We start from the raw sequence: 15,344 nt of genomic DNA, 5'->3' as shown, positions 1-15,344 counted from the left end.
AAAAAAAAAGTTTCTAGAATATATTAAATCTCTGATGGAAGGAAAGGTAGCACATCTAATGGTAGCTCATTAATCTGTGGAGATCTGGTTCCAGGTGGGATTGTAACCACAGAAAAGGAAAATATCAGGTGTGGAAGGAACAGAAAGAGATTCGCTGCTTTGCTCCACACTTCACAAAGGCTCTGAGAGCGTAAAGATGATGGATTTTTCCTGTAGTTGGCCAGGAAAGGGGTAGCTGGCAAAGGGTAATTATCCATGCCTTGTTTATTTCCAAGTACTTAGCAATAGGGTCTGTTGTTTCTCTGGCTGTCTGATTTTACAGTAGTCTCATAACCTGCAGCTGACCTCTTCCTGGCAAAGGCTTCAAAATCGACTTTGGGATGTGGAGAAGTGGCACCCAAATGGTAACCAGAGAGGGAAGCACTATCTGCCCAGTGCTTCTGTAGAGAGCTCCAGGAACAGAGCACATGGGTGCATCTGGCATGCTCCCGACAGCACCCAAAACACTGCAGCAGTTTCATGGGAATTGACAAAAATCTTTGAGTTAGCAGTGACTGGTCTGGGGAACTCTGCAGGGCTGAGCTGCGGGAGAAGAAACTCACTTAAGCTTAAGTGTTTCCCTAAGACAATTTGTACGTTGATCATGACGTCTTTGTGTTCTGAAGGTGTTGAGAGCGTTTTAAAAAGCAGGTAACACGAGGTAAAAGAGAAGGAGGTGTAATATGGTAGTACATCCTTATGCGTTATTGGAATGATTTTTAAAAGGCACGTGCTCTGAAGCTGGCCATGTGTTTTCAATAGAGACGTGCATAAAGCTCCTTCATAAAATGTAGGTCTTAAAAATTCTAAAAGTTAATAAATGTTGTACTTGAGATAGCAGTAATCCTTTGAAAATATGAAGGAAAATGTTTCCAATAGGAAATAGATTGTTTGCATTGAAAATGTTGTCTGTGTGCAAGCAAAGAATAAATTGGCCAGGAGTTCTACAAAGGAGCATTTTAGTACTTGAAATTGTAATCAAGATTTTACTGTTATGCATTCCTGTGTAGTTGCTGATAAAATATTATTTTCTACCAAAGATATCGATGATATTTGAATTTAATTAAAATCTTGTTAATACTCTGAAATTCTATTAGGAAAAATAATATTTATCTTTGGTGTGTATATTTACACTTCTGTGTGCTTTCTTTTCTCCTTGGTGCAGCAATTGGAAGCAGTGGTTTCAGCCCAAGACAAACACACCAGTTCTCCCCACCACAGATTTACCCTTCCAAGTATGATATCTTTTAAAAATAATAATAGTAGTAGTAATAATAATAACTGAAAAAGGCAGATTTTAACCTCATTTAAAATAATAATTGGATCCATCTGTTAAGTCATAATTTAAACCACAGCAGCTTCTAGGAAAAAAAATATATATTTAATGCTAAGAATGTATTTGAAAAATATTTGAAAAGTTCTTATTTTACTTATTCTTTTATTACTGATTTATTATTGTTGTTTTCTCTCTATCTTAGAGTTTCTTTTGCCTAGCGCAGCCTATGATTAAGTGTTAATGAAGATAGCAGGATTATAATACGGCTAAAAATAAGTACATGTACGTCAGTCTAATGCAGTCTGTCCTATTTTCTGTCATTTGTAATCAATAGCAGACCATACCCACATATTCTTCCCACCCCTTCTTCGCAAACGATGGCTGCATATGGGCAGACGCAGTTTACAACAGGGATGCAACAAGCTACAGCTTACGCCACCTACCCACAGCCTGGCCAGCCCTATGGAATCCCTTCATATGGTAAGAAACCACATTGCTATGCTTTTGTTCCCAAGGTGAATGTTTTTTTTGAGCAAGATTAGATGACTGCATCAGTGCTTAGTGGGACAGCCATGCTCTTGAGTGCATCTTATGAAAGAATGGTAATTTCCCTGTTGTGCAGCTTAATTTATGTATTAAAGAGCTAAGAAGTTGCTCAAGAGTATGTCTGTGTTTTGAGATCAAGGAGAGATTCATTAGGCTTTTAGTAGTGATATGAAAATACAGCACTGAAGCAGGGAGATCTAGGGACTTCCATTACACAGGCTCAGCTCCTGGTAACTTGCTGAGGAGTTGTGCTCTCCAGCAATGTAATAGGGGAAGTTGGTAAATAAAGGTCTGGATTTTGGCTGATACACGTTACTGGAACCCAAACGAGTCAGTGATTTCTGTCAGGGAAAGGACTGATTCAAAAAGACCCCTACCAAAAATCTCCCTTTCATTGTCACTCTTGGAAGTGAAAATTGAGGTTATTTGCCACCAGACCTCTGTGTGCCTGATGAAGAAGATAGTACTAAGAAGCAAATATTTCCCCTAAAAAATTTAATTTAAAAACAAGCTGCTGCGGGTGAGACCATTTTGTTGCCAGACTGTCTGCTGGCAGACCACATAGCAGTTCAGCAGCAAAGATGCATTATTAGAAAATAGGTCCAGGAATCTCTTGGGGAATATATTGAAAATATATGATCCATATGCTTTTAGCAGTACATTTTGTAAAAATACATTCAGGTAATACAGGTTTTATACCAAGAGGAAAGAACTTATAGTGCAAGCTGTGCCCCATAAAATTATTAAAATTTTTCGGTGGAACGCTGGTGAATCCTGAAATCTGCAAGCTGAAATCCACCAGGTCTTAAGTAAATCCTATGTGAGACTGCTGTGGACTGTGGGTGCAAGTAGGTTATTTTCACTTTTGAAGAAAAAAGTATTTCATTAATATATCATCAGTGATTATGATCCAAGGAAGCATTTTTTCCTGTGATTAGAATCTTGATTACTTAATGCCAAAAACCAGTTTATAAACATAAGTTGGATGTTTCAGTTTCAGCACCATGTATTTTAAACTTATACTGACGATATTAAACAAACAACCAAAACAAACAACACTCCCTTCCCCCTCCTCCTCCTCACGTTTTCGAGAGATGGGTAGTCTTCCTTCTGCAAAGAAGAAAAGCTTGTGTCCCTGCTGAGAGTTTGTCTGCTATTTGCAGCTGGATCAGGTGGTGTGATAACAGATGATCCCTTTCCCCACTGCGTTTTCCTTGACACGTTTCTCTTTTGCACACCTTGCATCCGTACTTTGTTATCTATGGCAGCTTGGGCAGCCCAAACAGTGACCTTTTTGGTTTTGGATCATTCCTCTGGATGAAATCCTGACCTCACTGAAGTCAACTGTAAAACTCCCACCAACTTCAGCAGTACCATCATTTCACAACTTGAGTTGAGCTGTCTTACTGTTGTCGCAGCTATAATTGAGAGTTGCTTTACTTGGCAGCTGCTCCCTGGGGGTTAACATGCCTGCCTGCTCTTCTGTTTTGTTTTGGGTTTTTATTGCGCAGTCCATCCCCTGTGCCTAGGGCTTTGAATAATTTTATCTTAATGTTTTACGTTGGAGATCTTTTACCACTGAAACCTCCAGCTCCTGAGCCAAGTGAGCTTTGATGCTCTTTTCAGGCAGTGTCTTCTGACTGGGGTGAAGGTTTTTCTTGCTGATGTACTTGATCAACTAGCAGAAATATTTAACAGCAAATAACTGTAGCAAAGTTTTGGGAGCTAAGACCACAGCTTTGCATATTCAAGGCACACTGTATAATCCTTGTTCCCAGAATAAATTACATGAAGAACCCTGGGATGCTGATTTGCAGCAGGCAAGAACTCATTTGGGGCCAAAATTCTCCTCTTGGCTCTGCGGCATAGATCATGTATCCTATGCTTTGCCTTTCTTTCTTCCAGCTAAAGAGTTTCCAGCAGGTATAAAGAGAGGAGACTTTTGACAGATGTGAAAAACTTTGGGTTGCAGTGGGGAGATTCTCTGCTTTTATTTCTTAGGACTGGGACTTAACAGGGGGGGCAAAAAGCGTTCACAAATTCACATGCCAGTGCCCTTCCCCCTCAGCTTTTCTCTTCAGAGCAGAATTTGGGAAGGTGCTGCCTTGAATACACCTCTACTCTGGGCATTTTTCCACTCCCACATCTCCACCATGGTGCAGCCCTGAAGGCAGGAAGGGGGGTGGAGGAATGCCAGTGACAGCTGCCTCCCGCCACTCCTGGCTCTGGTTCATCTGCAAAGCCACTGAGGAGGCTGGAGAATTTCCTGAGGCTCCCTCCTCCTACATGCCCTGGTACCAGCTTTTAGCAAAGGTCTCACTTCCAGAAGTTCGCTTTTGTTTTTTCACTGTCCCTTGTGGGACTCAGGAGTACTAAGGAGAAGGGAGCACCAGGGTTTGGTGAGTGAAGGCCTAGATAACAGAAGATGAGAAGAGAAGGTCTCAGAAGACGAAAGGCTCTTCATAGCATGGAGGTTTTGCAAAAGGGCACACCAGTGCCAAGCTGTCTTCACTCAAGTGGCATGTTCCAACCACTGCCTTTGATCACCTCCTCCTGCTTTGTCTGAGATTGGGAGTTGAATCAGGCTGCTAAAGAGAGAAGTCTAGAAATATAATGCTTAGTTAAACTTTCTCTAAGTAGTATTCAATCAGTGTTTCAGAAGTCCTTAAACACACAGATCGTTGATACCAAGGCATCCGTAGCAGGAGTTTCCTTTTGGAAACGAGGTGTCAGATTCATCATTGGGATTGTTTGTTTGTAACGTGAAACAGAGGAAGCAAGCATCAGGGGAAAACAAGCAAACAGGGTTAGTCTGGCAGCTAACGAGTGTCGCAGAAGGAATTAAGGATAATTAATGGCACTAGCTGAAAAATGATTCAATTGACACAGGGAAATATCTTTCCATTTGTACATAGGGAGATACTGAAGTTTTATAAACACCACAGCTTTTCAGTTCTTTCCCAGCTTCAAACATTGTTGAATATTACTATTTTTTTTTTTTTATTAAGTTTTGCACCAGGAAATGGGCTTAGATTAAGAGTTATTTTCAAAAGAATGTTACTAATTCTCACTCAGCTAATTCAGTTCAAATAACTGTGGCTTTTGAGCAATGAAGTATCACTGAATGCCATAGTGAAATGTAAGAGTATTGTATTACTTTTCCATTGCTTTGGCTATAATTATTTTTAAATGGTAGTTCATGTCAGGACAACCTTCTAATTAAAACTAAGAGACAGAAGCTGAATTGTGTGCATTTCCTGAGTATTTCATTTGCTGATATTTACTTGCTTATTACCTTACAAATCTGTACAAGAATCACTAAAGTTGGGAGGCAAGTTATTCCTTTAATTGAATTTTGGATTCTTTTATTACTGAATTTGGTAATGAGGAGGTGATGTGTAATGGATTTCCCTGTCAGAGCAGATTAATGACTCTCTGTTGTGTTTTTCCCAGTTTGGGAGGTTACTTCAGGAATACTTCCTGTCTGTTAGGTGTTTATTTGTTAAAAGACTGAATGCACTCTATTTTTTAATTAGCTTTGAAATCCGCATTGTACTTTATGCTGATAGCTCTCTTTTTCCACTGTTTAAAGGGTGCTTAATTCCTTAGAATGCACTTGAAGCCATGTAGTTTTCGTGTAGGAATATTCTCCAGTGCAAATCTCAGATATGTCATTAAAGGGGCGGATAGCGGGAGAGCTTGGCTATGCTATGGTTCATTAAAATCATATAAAGTTGCTAATCTGCCTCTGTGAAATGTCATGAATATATGGAAAAGCTAGCCTCTGGCAGGAAAGGAAAAAAGGAATAATGCAACTTCCTGTTCATGTATAAATTTCTTTTGCAGTTATTGGAAACACAGTTTTGAATTTAACCTCTCCCTGGTGAACTTCAGTTTTATATGTTCTTTTAAACTGCCCCTACCCTTTTCATTTGTGCATACTCTCAGTACTCTTTCTCTCATGCATGCAACAGTGGGAATGTGTTAAAAATGCTATCAATTAAATGATTATATTATCCATCCCTGTTTGAATATGAACAAATAGATTTGCTGTCACTAACTGATTTAGGTGCATTGTGGGCAGGCATCAAGACAGAAGGTGGATTGTCACAGTCCCAATCACCTGGACAGACAGGATTTCTAAGCTACAGTGCCAGCTTTAGCACACCTCAACCTGGACAAGCTCCTTATAGCTACCAGATGCAAGGTCTGTATAAATAGATACTACCACTAATTAGATGCAGTTAATGCTATAGTGTTTGGTTTTTTGTTCCTTGTTTCTTAACATTCTTGGGATAGAAAATAATGTTTGCTTGAGCACTGCCTGTGTTGTTTTTGCAGTTGGAGCTGGAATGATGATTGGCTTTGCTGAGAGCAGCAATGGGCCAGCTCTCAGCAGTTTGGAAGATCCTTCACTTAGTGACTTCATTAATTTTTAAATGGCAAAGTGTTGTAGTGTTACTACAGTAAAAATGTTGTCTCTGAATAGCAATAATTGAAGAAATAGTGGATGTGACAAAGTGAGTGCTGCAAAACGTGTCAGGATTATGAATTTAGGAAGTGCCAAATATAATTTGACACCTGAGTGTGTTCAGGGAGAGAAAAGAAGATAAAAATACCTACTGCAGCTGCGGAGGTAGCTAAGTAACGATTGAAGTCTGTTTCTTTGAAGTCTATTTAAAAGCTGTAAGTCTTTGTGCGTGTGGGCTATTATTATCGATTATATTTTGTAGCCTTACTTGCCCATTTAGTTCACTTAGCATCTCTGCAATTTGTTCCTCCCGACTCACTTTTCCCTTACCGTATTGGGAAAGCTCTTGGTGTGCCTGGCTCTGGATCCACATTGAGGAATATTTTTTAAATCTTTTTTTATTATTATTTACAAATAACTACTTTGGGGATGTTTGCATCGGGGCTTTTCACTCCTGAATGTGACAGTTGAATTCAGTGACCCTTGCAGGTTTTGGCTCTGCTGTAATAGGTATTCTGCATGTCACTGACAGAACTGGACCACATTTTTTAAGTTTAGCATCTCTCTTCAGTATTGTGCACCTTTCAAACTGCATGCCATCATGTAAACACTCCCTGAAATGTACTTCTTCAGGCAGAAGTGCATTCAGAAACCACGTGAATTAGGTTTTGCTTTTGTTCTCTGGCTTTGAGGTTATACTTTGCTCAGACAGAGGTTGTTAGATTTTTTTGTTTCTTTTTTTTTTTTTCTAAGTCCCTTTCTGAATTGTGATTGGGCAGCTCAATGGGGCAGAAGCAACCTTCTTACATCTGAAACATTTCTTACTCACAGTGCTCTCTGGCAAGGAGGAGGAAGAGGAAGATGGTGTAAGATTAGTGTGCTAGCTTTCCTCTACACACCGATTTGGAGTGAACTTTTACTCCTATGAGTAGGTATATCCATAACCAGGTCACTGGTTTTGCTTCCTGCAGATAGCCTCACTATTTTAAACAAAACACCTCTCTGTAAGAGCTCAGAATGCTTGCCAGCAGCTATGAGGAACTGCTGCATAGACATTCCAGCTTTTAAGGAACTGATAATTCATGGTCACTAGGAAATACAGTTATTGAAAAATCATGTCTCTGTTACCTATAATTTCTATTGCAGTTCTGACTTCCTGCCACAGTCATGTGTTGGATTCCTGTTGTGCTAACTTTATGTAGAAAAATGAAAATAGAGTTCCCATATAAGTTGGAGGCTAAAGTAAAACACACAGGCTAGCAGGACATAATGTAACAATAAAGCAAACACTGCTCAGGCAAAATAAATAGTCATCACCCCATATTGGTTGTCTAACAACTCTGTAGGTTTATTTTGTAGGATATAGAGCAGAGGGATGTCAATATAAAGGGATTTTAAGGAGGACAATGAAGTGGTTTTACAGATGTCTGTGGGAAGCTCATTTGATGGAGGAAGGGGGAAGCAGCGTGGGATAACGTGAAGGACTGATTGTTGGAAATTCTTAACAATAAGCAGTGAATTCTGGCATCAGTAGAGCAAAGCTAGTTCACAGTCAGTGAACTACGTGGAGATCTGTCATAAAGGGCGTTGTTTTGCTTTATGCAATATGCAAAATGTGTATAAGAACAAAATTGTCAAGGTCTTAAAAGAGTGGTGCCTGCCAAGAGATAGAACATGAAGATCTTGGAAAGCATTTCAGCTATATATATTGAAAGGCCAGGATCTAAAAATATTTTGCAGCAGAAATGTATTAAAGATGACCTGATTGTGAAGCTTGAAAGGGAGGAGGGACAAAGGCATTGATTTCATGACAGTATTGTTTACAGAGCTGAGAGAGGAGATGGACTGAGTCTGGGTCCTTCTCCAGCCAGGCTGTGCTTGGGCTAAAGAGCTGCACATGTGTAGGAGGCAACAGATGGCTGGGAGCTTGGTCTGGGAAGAAGAACCACAGGTTGGAGTGGGAGAGTCTGGGAGTTAATGAGCATGTCAGTTCTGTTGTGCTTATGAACAGCACAGCATATGGATAGGGAAAGAATAGTCCCCTGCAAAAACCTTTCAGAAACCTTTCATAAGAATGAAAATAAAGAGTAGGTTTGAAATGCATGTTGATAGAAGTATTAGAAGCTCAAGATGAAAAAAAATCTCACTGTTAACTAGATCTTTCTTGCTGTTAAATGTTGGCAGTATGTATCTATACTGTACTTTTGAATGTATGCTTTTTAAATATTTTCATTAGGCTGACTTTTGTATTTTGAACTACTTTAAATTGATTTTATTCTTCCTTTTGATTGACCAGATGTTAAAAGTAAGCAGGAACATTTGTTTCCCTTTCCTTATTTAGTTTTGGATGGAGAAATTATTCATAGTTTCAACTGTTATGTAAGGATAGAATTGATTCTCTTGACAGAATACTGGGGTATTGCTGCTGCTGTTTTGGTTGTTTATGCAGAAACCTCCAGAGAGGGAAATAAGTTTATTCTTGCTTTCCCCTCAAGCAGTCTACAGGCAGGCTGCAGCCCTCAGCCTTGTCATAGTCAGCTATAGCCGTTCTTCATCTCCTGTGTGTGGCTGCTGAGCTGCTAAATGAAGATAATGGATCCCACAACCTCCTTCATAAACAAGTGTTACATGACAGTGTGCTTGGGGCTCTGCTGGCATCCTTGCTGTGGTAAATGGGATTTCCTAGCAGCCTAGCAGTTGCTCTGTTTGTGTTCCCTGGTTGGGGTTACCTTGCGCTTGAAAGCTTTGGAGTTATTCTAGTTTGTCTCCCTGGGGCAAATGTCTCCCCAAAACATCACGGTGCTGCATCGCGGTGCGTGTGCGGCCAATTTAACCCAGTGCTTTTCCTGACCCTGCTAAAATTACAGCATGATTAGTCACTGAACAATAGCAGGAGGAGAGACTGCCAACTTACAGAAATGACAAGGAAAATCGCTCTGTGCAACTCCTCACTAAAGTTATTCTGGTAATTGGATTTTTGTTTGTTGGGAATTTGTTATCCCTGTAATGGGTATGAGAAGGGAGAGAGTGAAGAGAGCACCTACACTGTTCTGCCTGCCTGTCTGTGCCCCTGCCCTTATGTTAATGAATTTGTTCCTTAAGCTGTTTTTCATACGAACTGCTTCATAGATGTTGAAAGACCACTTACACGATTAATGGCTGTGCGAATGGGCCACTCTTCCTATATTGGCACAGTTTCGAGGATTGCTCAGTGAAAATAAATGGAGCAGAAAGGAGTTGGAGGAAAGGCCAAGGAGAGAGCTTCACTTGCAGCTGTCTTATTGAGTATCCTCTTTGCTGTGATAATGATCCAGGGTTTATCATAAACTGAGGTAGCCTATTGCTGAAAGGTGAGGAACCTGTGATGAGCACCAGCATTGTTTTAGTTATGATAACTGTGGTCTCTCAGACTATGCTAACCAATTGGTTTGGGAATTCATCCATAAAAAGTAAACGTTAAGGTATTTGGTTATTATTATACAGTATAAAAATATTGTGCTGGATGGCTAAGCAGTTACTAGGACAACAAGGGGGAGTTTGCCAAAGATTTTTAAACACTGTAAGCAAACGGAAGAAACCTTGAGCTTAAATAGCCCATCTGGCCGTCCTCAGCTTTCCCAAGAGAGCTGTAGTAAACTTCTGCCACATATATTGTACTCTGATGATAGACGTAGCCCATGGCAAAGAGACCAAGCTAGGAAAGCAAATGGACCTTGTAGAAAATACCCAGGGGAGGTGTGCATCCTGCCTGCAGCGGCAGCAGCACGGTGCAATGCCTGCCCACAGCCATCGCATTGGGCCCAGCAGGGCCGGCAGCCTTCTGACGCTGCCTGGGCTTCCCAGCTTTCATGTGGGCCCTCGCCCTTGGCCAAATAGACCTTTGACCCGCAGCTGACAGCTTTTATCACATTTTAAAGCTGCCTAGTTGGCCAGCTTACCTCAGTAAATCTTGCACATTTTGTGGAGGTTCTTATTTTTTGCGTTTTTCCAGCTAGTGCAGAGGTAGCAGCTCTGTGTGGTGCTGCGGCTGGTTATTTAAAAGACAAAAAGCAAAATCAAGTTATTTTAGAAGCAACTTAAGGCTGGTAGTTCTGGGTGGCCCATGGAGCTGTTTCTGTGAAACCTGCTTCATGTTTGTTACGGTCTAGGAGACCCCCACCCCTCCTCCATAGGAGCCAACACTGACCATAAGATGAAAGGGAGAGATCTGTGTGTTAGTATGTGTGTCTTTGTCTGAGGGCAGAGATGCTGACTACCATGTAATTACTTTTCTCATTTGCTCTTGCAAATTATTTGCCAGATATTCTGCAGAAAGAGTATATCTTCATCCCAAAAAGTTTTTTTTCTGTTTTTTCTTTTTTTTTTCCTTACAACCATAGAGGGCTTTTATATCCTTTAAGAGTGGTTCAAACTACACACCTATAAAACTGGTGTTTGAGTGTATTACTGCATCACTCAGAAGTAACTGTAGGAATAAAAGAGACACAGTAACTTACATTCTTCCAGCCAAAACACTCTTAGAAATAAAATAGCATTTCAAAGTTCTGCAATTTAAAATATTTTTCAGCTGTATTTTGGCTCTGGGGTTTGTTATAATAAAAAATAACATCTGTTTTCCAATTTTAAATTAAATTTAAAACAACATGTTTTTCTCATTAGTACTGTTTATCTGTGCTATCTGCTAAACTTGGATGTCAACTCTTCTGCTGAAGTAATCTGATTTTAGTTCACAGGATTGGTAGCATCTATCAACAACTTTAGAGCTTTAGTGCGCACAGCAAATACAACAGAAAATGTTTGCAGTCATTATCTCACATTGGATTTACACTTTTTTTTTTTACTCCCACTGCTGTTGCATGCACTTCACATTTCCAAGACTTAAATTGTGTACTTTTTTACTACCTTTTGCAGCAGAAGCATTTAAATATTTTTTCCTTCTGACTTGTTATAGCGAGGATACCTGTCTGTGTCTTTAGAGGTTGTGCTAAGCATGCAGCCCTGCCTGCATTTCTTACTGTTTTGATTTGCAGGAATTGTTGCTTTTTCTAACGGTTTGTGTAAGATGCAGTTTTTTGAATCGTGTTGGACACAGTACATGTTGTACACCTGGGTCCCTGTTGGTTTTCATCCCTTCTATCCTCCGAGCCTCATTTCCTTCCAAGATCTCAGTATGCCTCTTCTCTAAGGCAGGTTTCAGTGGTGAGGGAGGCTGCAAACAGCTTGTGACTTTGATGCGAGTTCCTTGCACACTGGTTCTCTCCTGCTGTATGAGTTCAATAGGTTGCCTCATTATGGACTTTCTGGTGGCTTATGGAGCTTCTCCGTGCATCCATATGTCTCAGCTGGTGGCTATGTCATTGCCGGGTTATAACCAGCAAGAGCAAAACAGCTGAAAGGGGGTTGCTGCCCTTTTAGTGGAATGGCTTCTCAGGTTAGGTATTAAACAAGAGACCCATCTGTCTATTTTTGGTGGCTCACAAGGGGGATCTGAGAGGAGGAGGGAGGTGAAGGCAGTAATTCAGTCTCTGGGCTAAATTCAATCTTCAGCCTCTCCTCTAAGAGAGGTACTTTTTTCCCTTGTGTCATGCCTGATAGGCTCTATCAAAAAAGTAGGTTTGCGGCCCAAGGCTGTCTATCATCGATTAGTGAATTCTAATGGCTTTACAGGCAGGCTGAGCTGTTTCAAGCAGGGTGTTAGGGCTTTTTTTTTATTCCTTCAAGGCACTGAGATTTAAGGATAAGAGAAGATGCTGTACTCAAGACAGCAAAAGAAACTGAGCCCTAGGGATTCATTGGAGGCTTGCAGTTACTGTTTGACAAAAATGATATGGAATAAACCTTGATTACTTTCACAAGTTATCAATCTGAGGTGGCTCTGGCTTCCTGTCAAAATATAGTTTCCATCAAGGCAGGGTTTTCTTAATTTCAGAATGAAACATAGGGTATAAGAACAATGAGTTATCACTTTCTGTCTATTAACATGTTACAGAGCTGATGACAAGCAAATCGGTCAGCATATGGGAAGTATTACAAATATGCCATAGCTTTATGATATAATCGCAAGATGGAAGTTATTTTCCAATACTGTGTTTTAGTAATTCACATGATTTTTCATTTTATTTCAGGCAGCAGTTTCACAACATCATCAGGAATATATGCAGGAAATAATTCGCTCACAAATTCTACTGGATTTAATAGTTCACAGCAGGTAATTTTGTAAATATGAATTGAGGAAACATCAACAAACTTAAAATTCTCATCCACTAAAACTGAAAAATAGCTCTTAAATATCTCTTTGAAAGAAATTACTATTCTTTCAAGTTAAATTAACGTTTATGAATGTTTTTCCTCAAATTGTCATCCTCCAATAATAGAACTAATGGTCTGGTTTAGAGTGTTTTTATTCGCACATCTTCAGTAGTGTGTACATAATAAAATATTTGTATGAGAAGACAAACTAAATTATGTGTAATGTAGATTTTGTTTTACTGCCTCACTGTCTTAGGTCCTATAGCATCCAGTCCAAGAAGCATACGTGCTGAAAGCCTGACATGTGTTTGCAGTTATATTTTGGAATTTATACTAAAAAGTAGCAAAACTTTGATAGACGATTCAGTTGCTTTTTTGTCTTTCAGGAATATCCCTCTTATCCCAGCTTTGGCCAAGGCCAATATGCACAGTATTATAATAGCTCACCATATCCCTCACATTACATGACAAACAGCAACGCAAGCCCAACGACACCCTCCACAAACGCAACATACCAGCTTCAAGAACCACCATCTGGCATCACCAGTCAAGCAGTTACAGATCCTGCAGCAGGTAATTACATGGATTTTATGGTCCCTATGAGGCACATTTCTGTAAGTTGAAAGGGGGGGTTGAATTGGATTCTTTTTCTGTGTAGTCGCTGTCTTTTGTTGTTGTTGTTATTTCTTAATCCTGAGCCTGTGGCACGTCTTGCACAGACTCTAACAAAACAGAGGCTAAAGAGAAATGGAGATCAGTAAAAGTTTAAGGCTTGTACAAAATACAGAGTTCTATATTATTTGTAAAATGCTTGTGTGAAAAATTGCAGGATATGGGAAAGTCTTTATGCTAAAGCAGAACCTGCTGCTTTTAAGCTCTGTCTTTGTTAAGATAAACTCCTCTGATTTTTCCTAAGACTGAAATGGAGAGGCCTTCAGACTGTAGCCTGAGTGTCCACTTGAAAGAGAGCTTTTGAATTTTTCACTTTCAGAGGACATAATAATACTTGTATTAGGTAGTTGAAATTGCACAAGTGTTTCCATTTTAAGGAAAGATTTTCAGTGGCTTGTCCTTTTTCCCAGTCGTTTTACCTTTCTTTTGGAATTTGGCAGTCCTTTACTAGTTGAGGTATTTTTTATGCCAAACTGCTCCAGCTGTTTTTGGAAATGAGGGGTGAAAAATACTTTTCCCATTACTAAAAAAATACATTTTTCAACAGTTTGAGCATGTCAGTAGTTAGTAGATGGCAGAAGTTTGAAATGTGTCAGAGAGGAAGTCCAAGTTTGCAGATGTGTTTCTCAGCCGTGTGGTAAAAAGCAGCTCTGATTTGGAATGCTATTTTGAGGTTTTGTTTTGGAGTTTTGGTGGGGAAGATTGTTTTCTTGAAGTACTTTACAGGACCAATCTTGCATGTGCAGCATGACCACTGATATAGTTTGCTAGCATTATGCTCTTTTTCTGTAAATCTCACTGAAGAAAATGTATGCATTGTTGTGCCTTTTCACACATTCACTGAAAACAAGTTGAGAAGGAAATACATTTTGTGTGGGTTTATATTCATGTATATATTCATAATGTATGTGCATCAATGTATTTGAGAGATAAATCTTTCTAAAGGTATGAATGTGTGTTGTAGTCTGCAATTTTCAAATGTGTGGATGCATATTGGAGTCTGCCTAATTATTTTGCTTTTCACACTGTTTTTAATTTTTTTGATTTGTTTTTTTTTTGTGGTTTTATTTGTTTTTCTTTTGAAGTTGGTAGCAGTAAGTTTCTCTTACCCCAAAGCCAAATGTGATTAAGCTATAGCTTTTATGAATATATTTATGTTGAATCATTGCATCATCTGGATGCACACTTAGTCCGATACTGATGGCAGTGTCATTCTTTTCCCTTTACAATAGTGATACAGTAATTCCAAAAAAAGTTCTTTCAAGTGGTTTGCAAATAACAAGTCTTGAAGTAACCATGGGTTTTCTTGGACTGGCTGCCTGTATTTAGGGACACATTTAGGAAGGCACCTGCTGTGGACTACTCTCTGTTAGCAGGAGCAGGGCAGGAATGAAGCCATGTTCTTCTTCACCACATGGTCGCAGTTGGCATAAAGTATAGGGCTGGACTCAAACTTGTCCATCTGTCTGTATGCACTTTAACTGAGGCATTTAAGTTAGTCAGTGGAGAGAAATTAGCAGCTCCAGAGCTATATTTAGCATTCAGTTTAACTGTAATCATCATCCAGAGGTACCAAAGTCTCTCCATTGGTGTGAAAGAAGTTTAAGTTGGCTGACTACCAGTGTTCACTTCCTATATTAAAATCAGGTGGGATCATTTCACTGCTTCACAGACCTCCAACCCTGGAAGAAGCAAGAACCACTCAGTCAATCCAGTTCTGTGTCTGGCATTTTTCCTTGGACAGTGCAGATTTTTATGTTCCTCAGCCTCAGGTGAACTCGTACACAGCAGGTTTGGGGTAAAGCAAGAATGGGGTCAAAGTAAAGAGAGAACAGCATGGAGGAGGGGAATTATGGTTGAGTGGGGGTAAGTGAAAAGTGTGTTAGAAGGAAATTCACAGTTGGATCTGTATCACAAAAAAAAAAAACAGAGAAGCAAACAAACTGAATTTTAACAGTGGGCAAAAGCATCACAAATTACTGTAGAATATTTTACCTCATCTGCTCATGTTAGACTGCTGAGTCTGTGCAACGATTGGCATGCTGTATGTCTGTTAGGGAGCAAAGGGGAGTCATTGTGTTATGTTGCTAT

At 39.7% G+C, this 15,344-nt stretch overlaps 1 protein-coding gene across 9 annotated transcripts in view; it reads left to right on the top strand.

Annotated features, from left to right (window-relative positions):
• The first annotated feature begins 1,169 nt into the window (after nucleotides 1-1,169).
• The window catches only part of LOC100545319 (eyes absent homolog 1), a 34,108-nt gene continuing 19,933 nt past the window's right edge, over nucleotides 1,170-15,344 (top strand). For 2 of the 9 annotated variants that reach the window (XM_019614090.2, XM_019614089.2), the window contains exons 1-5: nucleotides 1,170-1,274; nucleotides 1,650-1,795; nucleotides 5,946-6,068; nucleotides 12,458-12,540; nucleotides 12,968-13,154. In XM_019614090.2, the coding sequence (XP_019469635.2) occupies nucleotides 1,693-1,795; nucleotides 5,946-6,068; nucleotides 12,458-12,540; nucleotides 12,968-13,154 (496 nt within the window). In that variant the 5' untranslated portion in view covers nucleotides 1,170-1,274; nucleotides 1,650-1,692. Of the gene's footprint in view, nucleotides 1,275-1,649; nucleotides 1,796-5,930; nucleotides 6,069-12,457; nucleotides 12,541-12,967; nucleotides 13,155-15,344 lie in introns of all 9 variants that reach the window. The other 7 variants (XM_019614088.2, XM_010709024.3, XM_019614092.2 and 4 more) reach the window with 5 other exon arrangements.

This window comes from Meleagris gallopavo, chromosome 3, assembly GCF_000146605.3.
Source record: "Meleagris gallopavo isolate NT-WF06-2002-E0010 breed Aviagen turkey brand Nicholas breeding stock chromosome 3, Turkey_5.1, whole genome shotgun sequence".
Taxonomy (NCBI): Eukaryota; Metazoa; Chordata; class Aves; order Galliformes; family Phasianidae; genus Meleagris; species Meleagris gallopavo.
The sequence above is the reverse complement of the archived record's forward strand: the minus strand, read 5'-3'. Positions and strand labels throughout refer to the sequence as shown.